At 35.8% G+C, this 21,421-nt stretch overlaps 1 protein-coding gene across 1 annotated transcript; it reads right to left on the bottom strand.

Moving 5' to 3' along the window:
* Positions 1-2,750: 2,750 nt before the first annotated feature.
* Positions 2,751-20,657, bottom strand: ATAD5 (ATPase family AAA domain containing 5). Its single transcript, XM_035891630.1, has 22 exons — positions 18,863-20,657; positions 18,421-18,508; positions 17,676-17,840; positions 17,006-17,144; positions 16,448-16,532; positions 15,809-15,990; positions 14,843-15,000; positions 14,380-14,533; positions 13,855-14,148; positions 13,582-13,678; positions 12,631-12,713; positions 12,388-12,533; positions 12,123-12,273; positions 11,537-11,701; positions 10,430-10,548; positions 9,422-9,515; positions 9,141-9,205; positions 8,046-8,226; positions 6,516-6,703; positions 5,407-6,224; positions 4,072-4,236; positions 2,751-3,879 (listed from the first exon to the last, which is right to left on the bottom strand). The coding sequence occupies exons 1-22, from the start codon at positions 20,101-20,103 to the stop codon at positions 3,801-3,803; spliced, it is 4,857 nt and encodes a 1,618-aa protein (XP_035747523.1). The 5' UTR covers positions 20,104-20,657; the 3' UTR covers positions 2,751-3,800.
* Positions 20,658-21,421: the final 764 nt, after the last annotated feature.

Below are 21,421 nucleotides of genomic sequence, written 5' to 3'. Positions count from 1 at the left end.
CGGCCGGGCGCCGCGGCAGCCCCGACCACCGCTCGCGACAACGCGGCAAGCGTTGCCTTTCCTCGCCCAGCGCTGAATCTAGCTCGGGTGAGCCTCCCCCGACGAGTTTCTGCGCTGAAAATTCGCTACTGAGGGTCCCGGTTACAGGAGGAGGGCTCATGCTGGCGCCTACAGGTGTGCCTCCAACTCCGCCTCAGGTTTTTCTCTTAAGAAAAAATAATTTAAAAAGCCTGCTGCCTAAGAGAATGGCATCGGTCTACCAGACAGCAACCAAAGCACCGATACCCCAGAGAGCAGGGGAGTTAGGCGTTCCCCAGGGGAGCTCTGCCACCCTGTAAAGTGCTCGACACCGTATCAGAGAAGGTGCTGTGTGACACCAAAGTGCTGCAAGGAAAAAAAACCTGGCGGTAGAACTCGACCCTGGGAAAACAGAGCATTTCGGGATTTGCAAAGCCTAATGAAAATGTCCCTCTTTCAAGATGTCAAATGTCAAGAAGCCAATGTCAAAAAGTCTGTGACTTAATATTCGGTTTATCTACAGAAAGAAAAAGAGAAATTTTTAAGGTGAGGGAAAGATTTTCAAGCTTAATTATATCAGAGATAGTTTAAAAGGTATTAAAATAGTTTTCATTTTAGTGTAGTTTCAGGTTAAACTTGGTTTGCATAGTTAACTTGCATTACTGTAGTGCACTATAACATGCAATTCTTCTTTAGTAAAGCTTATGTATAATCTTGTAAAACACTGTGTAGTTGTTTTGCAGATAACTGAATACTGTACTAGAGATATGTTATCAGTTGAAAGTACTGACATGTTTTTCCAACTTTTTAGGCACTTAATAGCACTGTACTTTTTTTTTTTTTTCAATATTGTGAAGTCATGAAATAAACAGTGGCAGAATATCTGAAAAGTTGAGTTTTGTTCAACTACCTACATAAAAAAAAAACCCCTCTCTTTTCAGCATCTACCTTTTAAGAACCGTGCTATACTACAGTATAAACATTGAATTAATTTTCCCCGGAGACAATTTTCTTTCATTGAAGCTCTTTCGCTAGCTTAATCTTTGTGGTCTCCTTACCAATCCTGTAAAATATAAAAGAGAATCTGTATGACATTTGCAAAATGGTTATTTATATTCAAGACAACCTATAACCCCTCCCCCCCAAACCACATTGGTCAGTAGCCCTATGATTTTTCTCAGGGTCGTACCGGGATGGCTGAGCTTCAGTGCCTTTCTGCAATGTGCAAGGGACCCATCCTTCCCAGCCCTTGGCTGTCAAGATACATCTTGCCCTGTTTCAGGGCTTTTACAAAGACCAAGATAGTTCTGCTTGTAAAGGCACCCTTCCATCCTCCTACTCTCCATTAGTATTAATACAGCATGTACTTGCAAGCACACGCCTAAGGCTTAACTGCTTTTCTCTGTGTTACTTACGGGATTGTAGAATATTGTCACCTTCATTTACATTCTAGAAAGCAATATTGGAATGAGAGTAAAAAGAAAGAAAAGCTTGAAACTTGACCAAGATTTCAACAAGAACAACATGTTTGTCAGTTTTTTTTTTTTTAAATGATTGTACACCTAGTAATAACTGTTTAATAGGGTATACACTCATTATGAAACTGCAGGTTTTGGTTTTGTTTTTTTATTTCTAGTTCCACTGAATTCTTTCGTTTATGTAGATCACAGGCATGCATTTTGCCTTTTTCTTTTGCATGTATCTTCAGCCATTCCTAAGATGCCTGAAGCCCATTTTTACGTTTTGGAAGAAAAGGTGTTTTCTGCTCCCAAGGGAAGCTTGTTTTTCCTTACATTACACTTTCACATTGTGGAAGCAATGTCATGTGCCCCACTACATAGGCACACGAGCTAGCTAGATGGGCAGTATAAAGTACTAAGCAGGGCTCAAACTATTGTGGGAAAACATTTTGAACTAAAGGTAGGGGACTTCCGCAGTACTGGAATGGATCTTGGGAAGCATTTCCTTTTAAAGCAGAGTTAATCAAAACCAGGCCCAGATCCCTTTTCTGCAAGAGCTCATGAAACTTGCTTTCTTCTAGCATACAAAAGATGCTCATACTTGATGCATAGAAATGCAAAGTTGCTAGTTTATCAGAGTTCAAATAAATCATCACAAGCAGATTATCTTTTATTCAAAGTAGCTTGAGTTGGTTTTATGTGGTAACTGCATACAAGTATCTTATCAAGAAGTGAAATACTTGAATCCACCTTACCTTTTAGACACCATAGCCTGGAGATTCTATTAAAAAATTCTGAAGGCATTTATTAGAACCAGAGAGTTGACTTCAGAAGGAGGTAAGTTGTCTCCTATTGCTTTGAATCTTTTAAATTACTGATGAATTTCCTAAAATAATAAATAGGGCCTGTTTCCAATTTATGTAGGTCCTGTAATCTAGTTAGATTGAGATTGCTTTATAAAGCAGTGAACAGATACTTTTACTTTTTTATTTAAAATTTTTTTTAAAAAATTATTTATTTTTACAAAAAACCACAAAGGTTGCTTAGACCATTGATACAACAATACAATCCATTAAGATTTTTAACAGCCACCACTTTATTTCATTCTTGTTCGATAATTCTGGGCTACTGAAAAAGTAAGCTATAGAGATTATTATCTACAATGCAGAAGCTTAAAATAATTTACTGTTTTCATAAATATTCTTATTACTGAACATCTTTAAGACACGAAAAATGTAAGATGATAACAGAATGTACTAGAAAATAGCCTTCTTTACTATTACAGGAACATCGAGGTACTACTGCATGGCACCAACCTGACTCAGTTTGAGGAAGAGGAGCTGCCCAACTGCAATATAAAGGTGGAAAAGTACATGGCTGAAATATTTCCAGTTAAAAAACCCTGAAACATCATCTTTACGGACTGAAAACATGAATTTTTAGAAGTCTTAGTTTTCATAGAACAGAAATATTCAGAATTGTAGCAAAGTCTCACAAATTTATTGTTGTATAAAAACAGATTCAATCACAAATAATCAGGCTGAAGTCTTGTCAAATACAAAATGAAGTATAAAAATAGAACACAATATACAAGACTAGAAGTAGTTAAATATTACTGAAATCAAAGTAACAATGGAATAATTGCTATTTACAAAATCTTGCCTAATCTCTGAGTCCATCTTGAGCTACAGTAATAATTTCTCTACCTTTTCAGGAGATTAACATGCAGATCTGACAGCTGTAAATAATGCAATGGAACAAAAGTATACAAATATATGTACAGTGAGGCACAGTGCTTTGTAAAAACTTCGTTAAGCAGTTGTTATTGTGAAGAGTTGTTTTTCATCACTTGCATATTAGAAGACTTGTCTCATCCTCTCCTTGCCCCCTCCCACCCCAGGTAATTTAAGAGTTAACTGCAAATTCAGAAAGAAACAAGCTGATTTTAATACAATGGTCTCCTCAGAAAAAAGCAACTTTGCTGTTTAAGTTGTGACAGTTGGTCATTAAAAAAGGACTTCTTGCTATGTGATACACAAATTATGGAGAAAGATAGTGTGAAGTAGTCCCCCATTGATTAGTTTGTGCATTTAATATTATAAATGCACTTATTGGACAAGCACCGAACAAACCCACATTTCAGCTGTGGAGAGCAATATCATGACAATAGATATATACATTATTTTAAATACTTATAGGAATTTAATATACAAAGGGCTCTGAATATACAATAAAATAATGTGGTAAAAAAAAAAAAAAAAAAAATCAAACTATGGTGAGAATACCACCATTAGGCACAAAGTATTTCTGGTGTTAGCAATTTTAAGGGAAGCCCAAAGACAGGTCGTTTATCATTTGTCTGGGTATTTCAAGATGAATCCCTTCAAGATAATGCAAGAACCTATAAAAAGAAAAGTAAAAGTGACTATAAGGGAACAAAGTTTTTTCCAAATATGAGGGAACATTTTTATTATTTAGAGAGGCAAACGTTCACCTTTCTTGTCTAGAATTATTTGACACAATATTTTAATAAAATTCTTAACTACCTTGCATATTGCAACGTAGCAAGATTTAGGAAAAACAAAACACTTACCTTCTTTTAGCCTTCCCTTGCTCTTTAAGCTTCTCAGACCTGCAGATACTGCGAAGAGTGGGGAGGTATTCAAGTATGCTGGCTTGCTTATTACCCAGGTTTAAAGGACTTCTGGAAAATACAGTTCTGATGACTGCCAGCCTCTTCTGTGCTTTTTTGTGAATGCTAAAATGAGAACGAAGCTTTATTGTTTCTTGTTCAAGAATGTGCAGTCCCTATTTTGTTCCTTTAACATCAAATCCACTGGTTTAAAACTCTGTTAAACATCCTGACTTCCAAAACTGTGTCCCAACGGATTAGATGCCTGCAACTTCTGGTAGTGTGTTTCTTGCACAGCATCACAAAGCTGCTCCAAGAGACAGAAACAGGAGGGACAGCAGCTTGTTTGGCCAATGCTCTTAGCTTAACTACAGAGTCTAACCTGGGGAAGTCTTCACAATCTAGTTATGTATGTGAGGTTTAGCACATCCGTCAGACAACGTAACTGAAAGCATCTGTGGTCTTCAAAAAAAAAAAAAAATCAAAAACATCACACGACTGGTATTTGCCAGAATGTCAGTATCAGATCCAATGTATAATGTATACATTGGCCAAACTCGGTCACAGGTTAGATGGTTAGCTCCATTTTGACATTGCTCCTCTGGGTACTGACTTACAGAAATAAGTCTAAGCTATTTTCCTATTTAGACACTTGAATAGGTTTTATTCACCTACTATGCCAATTTCACATATGACACCTTGTTTATGTTAAAAACAATCTTTCATACCCACACTTGCTAGCAGCAATGTATTCTTTGATCTTTTATAATATATTAAAGGCTATTCTTCATTAGTGTAAGTTACTACAAAAAAATTGCAATAAACTTTGCTCTGAATTTTGTTAGGTCTCCATCAAGCAACACCTACACGTTTAATACAGACTCAATATGACCAGGCATTGGACGAAAAATCTGTATGTCTAGTATTTGCAAAATCCATTTCAGTCCATCTGTCTGTCTTGAAAGAGCCATTCCTTTAGGTTTTTGTTTTTCTTTTGGGAGTGGTGGTGGTGTTTGTTTCTAAAGTAACTAGACCAGATTAAGGCTACCGTTCCTGAATAACACTGTAGTCAGGCTATTCAAACAAGAAAAGTCACTTTTTGCAGAGATTGTCAAGCAGCTAATGTAAGCTTATTTAAGCAACATAACAACGTTTTCCAGTATATTGAGACATACTGACAACATTCATCTTGGTATGAATGTGCATACATAGTATCTGAAACAGTCCTACACCCTGTGAAATGCTTTTCTTGACAAATAACTGCATTAAATTCCAGAAGTATTAGCAGAGTCTTACCTTGAATCAGCTGACTGACTGAAGGATACATAATTCCTTGTGTTTGAAATACACAAAGTAAGTCCCTCCAGCTGATCACTTTCAGGCGTTTTACCAGTACTCAAAGAGGATTCCAAGTTTTGTGAGATATTAACAGAACATTGGTTAAAACTGAGTGCTTCAATAGCTGCCTTAATTTCACTACAGCTCTGGGAACTCCACCAATCAGTATTTTCTATACTGAATTCATCACAAAGACCATTCTTGATTTTGCCATTTGTCCAATTAAATCCTTCATCTTTAGAAAACTCCAGTGGTTCCTTGGTGTTAGTGTTTACACAGCAATCCAAGAAAGACATGTTCTCCCCAAATTCAGTCAGTGATTTCAGACACTGAAAAACAAGAGCAGACCTTTTCTTATTTGCTGAGGTTTTAGTTTTAATTTCTTTTTCTTCTTTATTCATCATCAATTTTGATTCCTCTTTATTCACTTCAGCATGTGACATAGGACTATCTGACGGCAAAGTTATGAATTCAGCTGAATAGTTCAGTTCAGCATCAAATAAGTCGCTATCATCCAATATATCAAGCCTTTTTTGTTTCTTTGTCTTTTTAGACTTTTTTCCAGGGCAATAACTGTTAGTAGATCTGTTTTTTGAAGAAACTATGGTAGTCCTTTCAAGTATAGAGTTAGAGGCTTCAGATTGGTTTGAGAGAACTTGCACTGGTAAGGGAAGAATAAGTTCAAGATTACTATATATAAAATCCACTTTCTTCATCTGGAATTCTGTAAGAAGCTGCATCAATTTATTCCATTTCTCTGTGGTTGTGATTCTGTGCTGTAAAATAATAATAGTGAAAAACTGATTAATACATTAAAATATTTTTTTTAATAAAAATGTTATTACAGAAAACCTCATACTCCTGGCTTTATGTTTATAAGGCAAGGAGCTGTTTTAATTGCAAGAGACTGTCCCAGTTCAGATTTTGCTTAGTAACGACAGAATCCCCTAATTTCTACAAAAAACCTTTTCAAAGGATATGCTTCTAAGAAGATGCTATTCATAGTGATGATTACCTCAAATATCTGCCAGTCATTCAAAGTATTAGCTAGACAACTACAAAAGTACCTTAAGAAATGTAAACAAGTCTTCTGAAGGCAACAGAATATTCTTAAGGCCAAGCAATGTTTCTACACAGCCAGTATCACATTTTGGAAACTCCTGAAGACACGTATCAGCTTGAGAAAAATCAACCTTGGAAACAGTAGTCTTTCCAGAATGAATTACATGATCTGCTGTACTTGTCTCATCTCCTCCTGTACAAAGATAACATGCTTTATTTGAAAAGAAACAATTGCATCATGAAATTGATTTTTCCCCTCTTTGCCTCAATCCCTTTTATAAAGGATACTGTAACTGTTACCTCTTGCTGCAGTTCTGAATGAATACAGCAACTGAAATTAGCCACCCCCATTCTTCATCCCCATTTCATTCCTTTAAGCGTTACCAATCTGCCCACTCTCCCTTCTTTGCAATTAAGCATTTGAAATAGCCTCTTCTTCCTTCTATGCTCCACCAGTCTGTCGCTTGCTCGCAGTCTCACTCATCTACACCTGTTGAGGATGCTCATTGCACATCCTTTGGGACCAAGTTCTTACCCTTGCTGCATGCTTGCTAGCTGTCCAGTTTTTCTCCTTTTTTCAGTTCTGCTTCTTCTAGGTGAATTACCTAGAACTCAGCTAAACAGATAAAGATCTGCAAACTCTGAGTTGAAGGGAAACTACTACTGGCTCCCTGCTCTGCCCAATTTTGCTACTGTCCTGGTTTTGGATGGGATAGAGTTAATTTTCTTCCTAGTAGCTGGCATAGCGCTGTGCTTTGGATTTAATATGAGAATAGCGATAACACACTGATAGTTTGGTTCTTGCTAAGTAGTGCTTGACACTAAGTCAAAGACTTTTCAGCTTCCCGTGCTTTACTGACTGAGAAGGCTGGGGGGGCAGCACAAGAAGCTGGGAGGGGGCCATAGCCAAGACAGCTGACCGTGACTGGCCAAAGGGGTATCCCACACCATATGACGTCATGCTCAGCATATAAACAGGGGGAAAGCTGCATGGGGGGGACCGCTGTGTGGGGAGTGGCTGGGCGTCAGCCAACAGGTAGTAAGCAATTGCATCACGCATTACTTGCTTTGTATATTCTTTTATCATTATTATTATTACTATTTCATTTCAATTATTAAACTGTTCTTATCTCAATCCATTAGTTTTTTGGTTGTGGGTTTTTTTTTCTCCCCCCATCTTTTCCGATTCTCTCCCCTATCCCATAGGGGGAGGTGAGTGAGCAGCTCAGTGGTGCTCAGTTGCCAGCTGGGATTAAACTGTGACAGCTACTCAGAAGAGGAAAAGGAGATAATTAAGTACAATAATGATGGGTAATAAACAGGTGCAATAAAAATAAAATTTTGAGTTCCTTATGCATATATACAAGGCTTTGAAGTAGCCAAAAAAAACCCCAAACCAACACCCAAACCCTACTCAAATGTTTAGGAGTCTTACAGAAAGTTACCATCTACTCATACACATCTAAGAATGGTTTGATTTAATCAAATTCATGTTAAGATGAAGTTATTTTTTTAAATAAATTAAATCAACCTACCATGATGTGCCAAACATTTGTCTTTCAAGCATCCACCTCCACTTCTAACCCAAAATTGTAAGTAGAGAACACTTTGTCTGATATCACAGTTATTTGTGGTTAACAGAGCAGCTAAGTCTTTTACATCTGTTCGTAGATTCTCAGCCAGACACAGCACTTGAAGGTAGCTAGCAGCATTTATCTAAACAAAGTTAGACAAAGACCACTGAAAACAACTCTTACCAGACTCAATAGTCAGAGAAGCCAATTATTCTATTTATACTTGCAATACATTTTTCCTTTTAATACAGAAGATTAGTTTATTACATTAGTTACATTAAAACCTCTATAGAAAAGCAGAATACCCTACTAAATCTAAAAAGTCCACATCAGAGAATTAAGTTATACTTAGGAATTCAACTTATTAAAAACAATCAAAACCACACATATTCTGCCTATGTTCCTGAAACCACATATGCCTTGCTCCTCATCACCAGCGAACAGGTTTCAGTGAAGTAAATTTAAATTCACTTTAAAGGTTTTTCTTTCTTTTAACTCTGCAATTGTCTGGTAGCCCAAAAGATTTTCAATTTCACATTAACTTTTGAGAAAGGGAATTTTTTAGTTTCTTATGATTCTCATTTATTTAGGTTTCTCATATAACACATAGTTGCTAATAAAACTATTTGCTATGCAGAAAACTAGTGTTTACATTAAAGGAATAACTCATAATATTTCTAGAATAGTTCCTATACTTTTTAATGAATGAACCAATACTGGCTATGCCAGCCTTCAGATCAAAACTATTAGATCTATGAAGTTATTTACTACACCTCCAAAACTAAATAAAGTTATAAAGTTATGTTATTGTAATTCCCTCAAATACTAAATGGCTAAGAAAAATAAATCTTCCAGGCTGGTGGTAATAATTCTACACATAAAGATAAATACATCCTACACATCCTTGCATAAAACCTGAAAAAAAAAAAAAGTCTTCTGGTGAAACAGACATGTTACATCAGATAAATATAAACCTACACCAACATTTCAATTTCAGACTTAAATTACCTGCCAATTACTTGCTTAAGACATATCTGCATTTCCAAACAGACTTACCAAGGAAGGGGTTCTGAAGTTGATCTCTTCAAAATAGCCATCAAATGTTAAGCTGAATGTCGGATCTACATAAAGAGATATCAGTGAACTGCCACGACATTATGTTCAAAACTAATTATTTTCTTTACCCATTAGAGCAGCCAGTATCTTTATTCAAATACTAAAATACTTGCTTTCATTTTACATTTAGGAACTGCATTTGACCTTCACCATTTAAACCATCTTATTAAAAGAGGCTCTTCTGTCTGTAAAACTTAATTACTGCAACAAACACTACTCACCATTGGTAGTAAGAATTACAGGTCTCTTTGCAGTGGCCATAAATGTCTTTATTGCACTTAGAAATCCTGCATCTTCATCAAATATTATATCTACCTACAGAAAACAAATGAAGTGCAAAATATCAATAACTTTAATGCAAAATATCAATAGCTTTAACAATAGCCACAAGCTGTGAATGCACTCATACTGTTAATGACTGAGTAAAACTTAACGTTAATACAGCTTTCTTGAACATGCATGGGTGATGACAGTATACATGCTTCAGGTAAAGTTCACTTGTTAGCACACAACACTTCAACCACAGTCTTCCATGCTGAAGCTACAAAAATCACAGACTGGTTGGGGTTGGAAGCAACCTCTGGAGGTCATCATGTCCAACCCCCTGCTCAAGTCAGGTCACCTACAGCAGGTCACCCAGGACCATGTCCAGATGGCTTTTGAATTTTTTCTTTTTTCCTCTAACAGAATTGCAAGTGATCTGTAGGATTAACCCACACATTGGCAACACTGCTATACTTCCTTTATTTATTTAAAATTACATTCTTGGCTGCAATTTTGTATTCTTGGTTTAAGACTCAAAGATGGTTTTGGGCAAAAGGCTAAAGAAAAGAAGAATTTAATGCGGGCTTTGATATTGTAGTTATGTGTGTTTTAATGGTGACTTTTAAAGTGCCTCAGTGCATTTAAGTAATGTAAAACTATAAACCAACACTTTTGGCATAATCAAAGGAATTAAATTAGCAGAATCCTGCTAACTGTTCCAACAGTGAACAGCTGTTGATAGATGATAGTTTCTTTATCATTTTAAAATAACAATCCACGGTTAAAAAAAAGTACTCATGAGGATGAAATCATTAAACACCAAATTAATTTATAAGAAGTTGATATTCCTCGCACTTTAATCTACTTAGAAGTCTCAAGTAGGAAGGGGAAAAAAAGAAGCTAAACTCTTTAAACATAATGAAAGGACCTATTGCTCACATCAATATATTTCACATGAATTTTACCTCCTCAAAAAGAATGAGAGATGTTGCACTTTTTCTGTTGGGTTCTCCTCCTTCTAATTCTTTGTTTACTGACTTAATTTGAGTATCTTCTTTTTCTTCACGTGAATTCTGAGTATTTCCTGCAGATGGGCAAAAAATTGAGCAGGAAATAAAGGAGGACTGAAACTATTTAATATGCATTATAGTCACTGGTTTCAAAAACACCCCACGTATAAACTGCTTAAGAAAATCTACACTGACACGAAAACTTAGAAATCCGACCTACATCCTTTTCTGATGACTCATTTAAAAAAAAAAAAATTGCAACAAATTGGTTGCAAGTTCAGCAGTGTTTGGTGAAGGTCTGACTATTTATAAAATTAATTCTGCACCTAACCTGTTATATGACCTCTGATGTCTCAGGGACGTGAGGTATATAAGTCCTTCAAGACAGCACAACGATTGCCTGAAAAGACTAGGACTAGACTCGATTGCGCCAATTTAATCCAGCACTTTGCTCATGCATTCTTCTGTACTGTCTGCAAAAATACTGGTTGTCCAAATATATTATTTCCTTTCTAAAAACCTGTCTTTAAGATCAGGTGATGATCCCATGAAACATTTGGAAATATTAAGAGACTCAAAGACTTCAGTGTGCCTTTCTACGTATGAAAATCCACAGTCTGCAATCAAACATTTACTGGCTTTACAGGACCTCTTAATTCTGTGGCAGTAATTTTGAGATATATATACACCACCTAGCACAACAACCATGCCACACCAACCTGAAGCAGGCACTGAGGTAACATAAAGGTGTGTTTTTCTAGAGACAGATTTTAATTTCTCTTCTCTTACTTAAATACTCGGAAAAAAACCAGACAAAACCAAACAAATAAGGAAAGCCTACTGAACTTCAGATAGTCTGTACCCTAGTTAACTCTGCTGTAATACAGATTAATGACTATTTCCTGTGTAGTTAAGTGTATCTGAGATCCATTAAGTAACTCTTGCTGGCAGTTGCAGTGTAGTGTGCTCTACTCTATTCTCCATACAGCTCCACATATGCAGTAGTACAGTGTAGCATTTCCACCTCCAAAAGGTAACTAATTATTAAATAGCGATACCTACCTTTCTTTTTTTCTTGAGATGTTACTGCTCCATCATTACGTTTGGAAGAAATTTTGAAATAGTTTGCAAGTGTTTTAGGGGGCAAGCTTCGTTTTAATCCTGCTCCTTTTGGTGACAGGGGAGGTTTTCTTGGTGAAATAACTTTCTTTGGAGAATACATTTTTTCTGCGAGACATGTTTTATATTAAACTTAGGCTGGAAATGTAATCTTAAACTGACATTTCTTAGGCGTATCTACAGCAAATCACAGTTTTGTATTTAGTAGAGGACAAGTTTACCGTGCTGATTTCTGCTTATTTTACTTTTCTCCTGTAATAGGGAATGCTTTCTGTTCAACTTTCTACTCAAGTGCCACAGCACTTACTCCACCACTACAGAAATAACTTAAGATAATTAAGAGTCAGTCACTTTGATAAAGTTGTCATTTAATTTGGTATGTAGTTGTGTTAACCACCAGAACATTTCTTAGTGTTACGGCCAGATAAACTGAAATTTGCTATCTTTCTTAAACAACTTAAAAAAAAAACCCAAAACAAACCAAAAAACCCCACCAAACAAAACCCCCAGATATAACCATGAAACTTACTTGGCGACTTGGCACTGCTACAACTGTTAAAAAAGCAAGGCTTATGTGCATTAATGCCTTTTTTGTCCACTTGATGAGACTGAGTAGCTTCTTTTAGTTGAGACAGTATCTGTCTACCACTACGCTGGCAAGAGGCATTGACTTCAAATATCTGCAACAGTATTTGATTTACATTAGAGAAATTTTAGACATATCTTATTATGAATGCTTTCATATCACTAGTTACAAATTAGAAAAATGACACTGAAGAAACGACTCCACAAACCTTAAAACCAAGCTCCTGAGCACAGGCATATACTGCAGCAGTCTTCCCCACTCCCGGTGGGCCAGTTATCAGAACTGTATTGCAAAGGCTAGTCTCTTCCTCAATATCAGATTTATCATCTTTAAAGTCAAGGCTGTCCAAAAAATCTGTGAAGTATTTAAAATAAAAGAAAGGATTCATGTCTTTTTTATGCCAACTTTAACAAGCAGAATTAAAAATAATATATATAGCTTCTATCAGCACCTTCATGCTCTTTGTCCTCCTTTTCCCCTTTCTGATTTCTTTTTTCTTCCCAATCAGCTCTTTTTTTCCATTCTTTTAACCAACTACAAAAGGAACAGGAAAAAAAAAAAAAAAAAAAATTACTGCTGAATAAAGTGAACCAAATTCAGATGGAACAGAACATAAAACTAGTGAACATCAGCTGCCTGTCACCCCTCTCAGAAACTTATCAAGTCCTTTCAGATTAAGAAAAAAATAAAATTGTTCAGGGTTTGATTCTTTTGTAAAAAAGTATTCCTTCTTCATTCTCTATTAGTTGATTGGTTTAAAAATGAGTCACTTGGTGGACTACTTAAAAACCGTGGTAAATGCTTTATCATTCATAGTTTAATGTTGTTTGTCAGATGGATCTTTAAATTCAGTGTAAGAGCCACAAGAGTAACTTGAACCAGTACAGAAAATTTAACAGAAAGCATTATCAGATGGACTTGAGCGCTAAGTTGATACACTGCCTCTGCTTTTGACAGTAAGATCAGGATCAGGCATGCTTGTAGGGAGATACAGACAAGTACTGCTAAGTTGTTATGTCTCATTCATAGCATGTAAGCTTAAATAACTCGACAAAAAAGGAATTAAAAGAATTTTTACCAAAATTGTAAGGGCATTGGTTACTTAAATATTTCATTCTATCCCACATCTTAACGTGGCACTTCATGTGCGTTTTTGTTTTGTACCATTCCATACAAGCTATGGAGGTATCACTGCAAAAGAAAGCATGACCAAAAGGTCATTCACACCAACTCACAATTATGTTTCTGCAACTTTTTGGAAGTAAACCAAAACAAAGGCCACAAACATCCTTTAAGTGTAATTCAAGCGTAGTGTAATAATTGACCTAGCTTCTTTGAGCATAATCAAATAATACAAGGTTTTGAGTTATTTTAAGAATGGATCCATGCTCCTGCTTCTGACCTGTGTAGCCTTTCAATTTCTTTCTTGTTCCCTACAAGTTCACTGGAATCTTGAGGCTGATATTTTTCTGTCCAGAGCATGTCTTCCTTTTCAACACCTACAGAAAAAATATTATCCATTTTTAAATAGTTCTTTATGCAAAAGACTTGATCGAATCTAGTAGAATATTAAGACTAGATACTATTTTTGCATAACAGTGGAAAGCTGACATACATCATATATACATTCCCTCAAATGCAAAGAGAATTAAAATCAGACAGGAAATGTGGTTACCTGAAAGTGTATTTGGCTCTGACAAATATTCAGGGTCTCCTGTCATAACATCTGGTTTCTGGGTCTTGTTTTTTCCCAAATGCGTGGCTTGTCCTATCTCTGCTTGTTTTTCTCCAGATACTGGAGAAATAAGGTTCCTGGAAACTCTGGATTTTATTTCAGTCTCTGTACTTTCAATTTGTTTTCTTCTTTTTGATTTGTGGTCTTCTGTTTCTTTCCTTTTCCTCTTCGTTTCCTTCCAATTGTCAGAATGTTTCTGTTTTACCTCAGAATCTGCAGTGCCATCTCTGCTTTCTAAGAAAAAAAAAAAGGACATCTTTTAAAGATTTCAAGCTACATCCATTAAAACCGTACATTTGTTTAAGCTATATTTGAAGAATTTGGTCAAAATGACCTACAATGCGAGGACCAATTTATTTCCAATAAGAGTATTCCTTCACTGACATATTTCTGGAAATTCCAAGTTACCTTTTTATGCCAGACAGAGTGAGAGTGTGACTATTTTTCTCTACCTAGATTACTAACCTTGTGTACTGTTTTCAAAAACCAACCGTTCCGTTTGCTTTTTCAGAAACTTGTAGAAGTACTTTCTCACAGGAAATTGAGAATTAGACAACATGATCTCATCTAGTAAATCTTTCCTGAATGTATCAGGAAAAACTGGTCGGTGGCCAGAAAGCTGTAATACACACACACAAAAAATTATTACTCGAAAACATTACACAGAAAACCAATGACAGTTTTGCGTAATTTAAGTTGGTAGCTGTCTTGTTAAACCCAGAGATTAACAGAAAGCCTTCAGAATTGCCTAATGTTATGGATGCAGAATGAGTAAATCACACGCAAGGGGGAAAAAAAATCCAGGACTGAAACAAATTCAAAACTACAGGATTTTTTTAAAACAATAGAAGTCCTAACAAGTAACAAAACAATTTCAGTTTTCTTTTCATTTTTCCTGTAACAGAAGCCCCCATTTTGAAGTACTAACCACAGGTGCAGAACAGCTTCCAGTTAGTTTTGAATTCACAGTAGTAAATTCACCAAGTGACAGAGTGATTTTTGTGACATTAGTGACTTCAGTATTCAATTTCCTTAGCTTAGTTAATAGAGGACACGATGGTAATTTCAATTTCCATATTGGACAACCTACAAAAGAACCCCCACCAAAAACAAAACAAGAGGAAACTTTTGTTAACAAAACAGATATGGTCACAGACAAAAACATTCTACAGTAAATAAGAGTAAATACTTTTAACTACAGCTTTATCATGCCAAAGCCAAGCTAATTTAACTTGCACTGCATTAACTTTTTATCTTTATTAATTCCACCTCCCACAAGCAGAACAAATTCGCACATTTTTGCATACAACATTTCCCCATTAAGTTGCTCCTGAGCTCTGTTTGCTCTTAAATAATAACCTGTGCTCCCACTGGGTCCCTGTAGGACAGATGCTCACCAACGATTTTGTTTGTTTATTGGTTGGTTTGCAAATATAAACTCTGTTAAGTGCTATTCTACCTTCTGTTTTTCCATCATGCCCTTTCATAAGAACACTGTAGCACACTCCCTCACTTACCGAAAAGAAATGGGCTGTTCTTTTCTCTTTTGAGAAATATTTTGCCTTTGTCAGAAGGAAATTGTTTCTGCCCCAATCAGTCTAATGTGATCTTTATTCTCCAAATTGGAACTTGGAAGACCAACTTTTTTTACTGAATATTAATTAAATACTAAATATTAATTTTTAATCCTCACCCATAACTGTATACATTACTTTAGCATCAATTTAATTTGTAAATTGTGTATTCAAAAACATCTCACTGGAAGCTTGTAAGTATGAAACCACCAGCTATTCTAGTCATAATAGTAATTTCTGCTGTTCAAGCTTTTTCTTTTCTGCACAGATTTACTAGAAATTATTATATACATTTGCAGAGTGGCTGAACAAAAGCTTACAGTCATCCTTCTGCTGTACGTGGACAACAGTCTTAAAACATGAACTTGCAAGAGAGTATGCTTCCATTGCTGCTGCTTTCTTTGCAATCTGTCTTTTCAGTGACTCTGGCAATCCACTCATCAAGAATTCACGTTTTGCTCTGAACTGATCATCGTCTTGAGAATTTTCAGATGCATCTTGGCTTTAATGAAAACAAATAATAAAGGAGCCCCATTAAAACTACCAACTATGTAAGGCTTACAGCAATTTAATCACATTCACTTCTACACACGAGTTAGAAATAGTCTGGGAGAACTGCTAAAATTAATTTAAATGTAGTAATTTTGCATTTATTTTTAAATTGTGTTAGAGGTTTTAGATAAAAAAAAATCCTCCTTGGTAATTTTATATGCAATTTAGGGTTTCTTTTTAATCAGTCATCAACTACATTTTCGACCATCTAAAATGGTTGAGGAACTCTCCAAAAAAACCCCAAAATTTTGCAAGCAGATTAACATATCAATCAGTATAAAAACCATGAACGTTTATTTCACATTTCAGTAAGTGTATTTAGATTTGTAAAATGAGAGAATGTTAAAGTAACCTTGAAATATAATAAATATAATGATTCTTAAGCAACTGCCATCTTGAAAACTGACCTGCTTTCATCAAAGATCACAATTGGTTCACCTGCAGAGTTTTGAGCATTTCTGCCTAGGAAGGAAGATGGATATCCCAGTTTTCCTAAAAAAAGAAAAATAGAAATCACAATTAGATTAGCACTGAGACAGGATTCTAACCTTGCCATCTCTGTTCACTATCTGTATGTTTCATTTAATAACACTAGGGAATCTCCTTATCTTAAGTGAAAGCAGAGTAATTTAACAAAATGAATTATAGTTTTATTTCTAGTTATTTCATCACTATAGACATTATTTTCTGTAACATTAACCCCCTTCTTTAAATTAGAAGACAACAAAACATGGTATACTACTGGCAGTTTTTCAAACAAACATAATTTTCCCACAATGAAGAAAACTCAAAGTAGCACATGTAAATAATCTCTGCACTATTAACTCATATGATAAATGGAATATTATAAAAAAAAATCAGAAGAAAAGATGAACGTACTGCAAAGGCAGCTTTCTAAAATAAGGTTTAATAGCCAATAACTGTAATTAATAGAAATTTAAATACATGCAGTAAACCCCAGTTACCATTTGAGTTCTTTGCAACCTTCGAGTTTCTGGACTTTTTCCCTAAAACATCATTTAAGCTCCGAAGATTCTTTTGCTTCACATTCTGCACTGTAGTAGTGGCATTACTCAGGCCTGAATCTAAAATTGCTACCGATTCCTAGAGGGAAAGCAAATAAAATTAAGAAAGGAAACACTACTTTTCCTCCTTTATTAACAATACAATTTAGTGATTAGTACTGAGAAAACCGAAGAAACTGCTAGAGAGCTTAGAAGTTAACACACATAATTTGAAGATTTTACAATTGTTGTTATTGTTGTCTACACAGGAGTAGCATACAGAATAAGATCTCCAATATATAGATGAAGGCCAGAATTACTCTCATCTAAATTTAAATGTCTAAACCACATACATTTGAAACAGACACCTTGCTATCCATTTGGAAAGAGAAACAGTCACTTCTGCAGTATGACCATCTGCTGCATTTTATAGATCTGCATTAGGATGAGCCTTCCAGTCTATGCCTGGCAGTTATTTTACTATTTGACATTTACCATACCATTGCATAGATATCTACCTTAGTTGATTCTTTAAAACAAATGTTTGTAAGAAATGAAACATTTTTGTTGCTTAAATGAATCACAGAAACACCCAAATAATCCCCCCTCCCCCCAAAGTATACAGGCTTACTTCATTTTCTTCTAATTTTTTCTTTTCAGCAAGAGCTCGCTGTCGTGATGAGCGCCTCACAGGAGTTGGTAAGTCTTCATTGACCTTTGGTCTATTATGCCGTATAGCCTTTGCTTTTTCAATCAGCTGTTTTGCTTTGGATATATTTTTAGAAGTAGAGCTTATCTGTTAACAAAGTATAAAAGAACCAAAATACTTACCAAATATATTGCTCTTAATTGCTAGGTATTTCACATACTGCTATCACTTTTAACATTCATAGAAGCATATGATTTTTGTAATATTTTCTTGGTATCAAAAAGAAAATGAAAGAATGGAAAGGTGGAACAAACCAAGATGATAAAAATACTTTTCAAAAGGGAACGAGAGCCCTACAAGGGGATCCTCCAATTTGTCCACAGAACAAATGAAATATAGGCAGTGATGTTCTTAAGCAAAAGCTGTTCTGCTGTACACAAACACTATGTCCCATCCCAAGAACCTGCAGAACAGGAGCATACTATTTTATTGGCTTTTTCTATTATAAAAAGTGATTTACGCTAATAAAACATATTTTAAAATCTGAGGTATAATAACAGTACAAGAAACTATCTCAAATTCTATCGCAAGTCACAGTAATATTCTCTTTCCGTAGGGCATCTGAGAACTGTCATAGTGTATTAGATTAGACTATCACATAATACTGAATATTAACACAATTATACGCATATAGTAAATAAGATAATACTGAAACAAAAACTGTTACCTTTATATTTTTGGAGTTAAACTCTTCAATTTTCATTACTTCAGCTTTACTTGATTTTGTAGTCGAATTGATACGTGTAAACCTCATTCTAATTAGGGAAAAAAGTATTACCGAATTATTAATTTTTAATAAAGGGAAATGTTACTCTCAATCTGATTTTCAAAAGTCTTTAAAAATACAGTGCTGCAAACATAAGCAAGCCCCCAGTTAGTGGTGGTTTATTGGTTTGGTTTTTCTTTTGTGTGTTTGTTTTTTTTTTAAATGTCTTCAGCGCATGCACATTTATAGAGTCAGCTTTGGTTCCTCTGTACTATTATCCAACATGATGAGTATTCATGCAGCTTTGGTATGCATTCCAGTCAATTTATAATTATGTCTTACTCTTAAAATACTTGCAGGAAAATAAAGTGCAAAAAGGTAGAATATACTCTAAAATGTTTACCTTATCGGGCTGTTTCTATCAAAGGGCACTGTAATCACCTCGGCTTTATACACGTTACTTTTCTTCAGGGTTTGCTTGCTTGCTCTTGGTGTAGAAGTCTGAAAAGGACAGCCACTTAATTCATCTTTAGAAAAGGTATTTCTAATCCTGCTTTTTTTAGGTGTAACATTTTTTGATGTTTTGATTTTCTTCTGCCTTAAACTCCTCCTTAACTCATTCACTTCTGGACTTGATGAAATTCTTATATCTGAGGTGTTTTCCTTAGTAGGAACATTAGCTCCTGAATCCTCATCTTCGTTATAATTGCTAGCATTTGAGACATTTGTTTCCTTAGTTTCTGAAGCCTTCCTTCTTCTGTTGCCTTTTTTCTGAAGTTTTTTAGGTCTTTTGGTTTTAGTTCTATTGTTTTCAGGACTAGAATGTGCACATTTGTCCACTTTGTCTTCTGGTGCTCCACTTTCTAATCCTCTATTTGAAGCAATGTCATCTTCAGGTCCCTCTTTTTCTTTTGAAGACTTTCCAATGGCTTGCTTTTGTTTTCCAGATGCCTTTTTAACTCCACTTTTTATTACAGCTGATGTTGGTTGTCTAAACGCCTTCATAAATTGATGCCTTTCTTCCAGAGTACATTTTGGCTTCAAAGAATCTGACCCTGCAGTCTCTAGTACAGCCAACTCCAATTCTTCTTCCTCAATAACTACATTAGATTTTCTTTTCTGAGTAATCTGCTCAGTTTGTTCGCTGTCCAAGAGGGGTGGGCTACTTTCTTCTTCTACACATCCTTTCTGCTTCAAGAAAATGGAAGCTATTTTCTTAGAGCCTTTTTGCTCCTTATGTAAAGGAGCTAATTTTGGGGGAATGGAATGAACTTGTGCAAGGACAGTTACTGTTCTAAGTGGTGGCCGTTGAGATTCCTCACACTTTTCTAGGTCATTGATGCTATCACTTTTGTCCATTTCATTTGCTGTAGCAGAATTGTCCATTGTTGGCTTTGTGTCTTCTTCAACGTGATCTACATTATTTTCTCCCTGACTCTTCAAGAAGTCCTCAAATGACACCGTTATTATACTATTATTTACCTGCAATGCCTTATCATCCGTACGAACATCAGAACTGGAGTCACTAACAGTAGCATCACACTCTGCTACTGTAGGAGATACCATCTTTTTCTTATCCTCACTTTCCTTTTTACACTTTTCATTCAGCTGGTTTTCAGACGAAAAACTTTCAGACAAATCCATATTTACTTTATGCTTCCTTTTCCTTGATTTTCTTACCCTATTTTTTGTTCCATTTGTTTCAGAACCAAGTTTCTTCACATTTTTTCTACAGATGACAGCATTTGAGAAGTGCTCTCTTTGCACATTATCTTCTGCTAATTCTCTTGCACAGTTTTGGTCAACTGAAGTACAAGTAGCAATAAAATCACTACTGTCTTGTTTCAGTCCTGTTGTTTCTCTGCTGTCATCACTACTAATTTCTATTTCAAGTCCATTCTCAGACTCTTTCACCTCTCGTGGCTTATTATTTAAATTAAGTCTCTTTCCTTTCCTCTTCCGCTTTAAAGGTGGGTTGAAAGGTGACTTACAGTCTTTGTCATCAGCATCCAACGGTGTTTTATTTTCTCCAGCTACAACTGGTAACGTAGCTTTCTCAGTTACAGGTGTCTTTTTAAAATAATCCAATATATTGTTGGGTTTTGGTGGCGACAACACCTTATCCACTGGTTTTGCTAACGGTGAAAAATATCTTGTGATTGTTTTTACAGAAGTATCTTCCTCTCGACGTTTCTTGCATGGCTATAAAAAAGTTCAACATGAATCTTAGTTTTTAAAAACTTAAGATGGCTTAGTATGGTAATATAAAGCAGTACAGTATAGCTGCAGCATATGTTAGTGACACTAGTACTTTTTCAGGGGATAAGACACATGTATCAATGCACTAAGACTCTGTGCACATCAACTTTTCTTCCATGTCTTAAAAAGCCATTTAAGCTTGAAATAAAGATTCTGCCATTTCAAAAAAAAAATAAAAATCCCATGTAGATGTGAGACTGCCAAAACTGTAAGTGACCACAAGGTCTACAGAAGAGCTCTGCAGAGGTTTCACAACACCAGAGTTCAGAAAGTCTGCTTCACTTCAGATGATCTATTAGTTACCTTGAGATGTCTGTAGAGTGCTTAACAGAGAATGCCAACACCGCTTAAAGATGTATGATCCTACCATAAACATCTAACATATCTTAAGATGAAACTATAGCTTTTAAAATACTTAAAGAAAATGAATGGAATTCATATCTCATAATTTAAACCACAAAAGAGAACTTATTTGCTCGACTCCCAAGAAAGATGGCTCACAAAGACTCTTGTAACTCTCCTCGATTAGTAAAGCCTGAGCTCTTCTGAAATCACATCACCTGAAACTGAAAACGCTTCTTCCCAGAGCTACCGGGGGCTCTGCTGAGGCGCCCCGAGCAGGCGTCTCATGACAGCTTGGCCCACGGGGTGAGCTCCGACCGAGGGCGCGGCGCCAGGCACCGGGCTGGGCGGGCGCCGCGCC

The sequence above is a fragment of the Egretta garzetta genome, unplaced genomic scaffold, assembly GCF_000687185.1.
Source record: "Egretta garzetta isolate BGI_Z169 unplaced genomic scaffold, ASM68718v1 scaffold213, whole genome shotgun sequence".
Classification (NCBI taxonomy): Eukaryota; Metazoa; Chordata; class Aves; order Pelecaniformes; family Ardeidae; genus Egretta; species Egretta garzetta.
This window is presented reverse-complemented; position numbering and strand designations above follow the sequence as displayed.

Bases quoted from the DNA above. Each gene is read 5' to 3' on its own strand.
- ATAD5 (XM_035891630.1), bottom strand. From the start codon at position 20,103: ATGGATTTGTCTGAAAGTTTTTCGTCTGAAAACCAGCTGAATGAAAAG. The intron at 12,274-12,387 runs GTTTGTGGAGTC...ATACTGTTGCAG, and splicing joins CTCAGGAGCTTGGTTTTAAG to ATATTTGAAGTCAATGCCTC. The intron at 6,704-8,045 runs GTAGGTTGATTT...ATCTTTGTACAG, and splicing joins CAAATGTTTGGCACATCATG to GAGGAGATGAGACAAGTACA.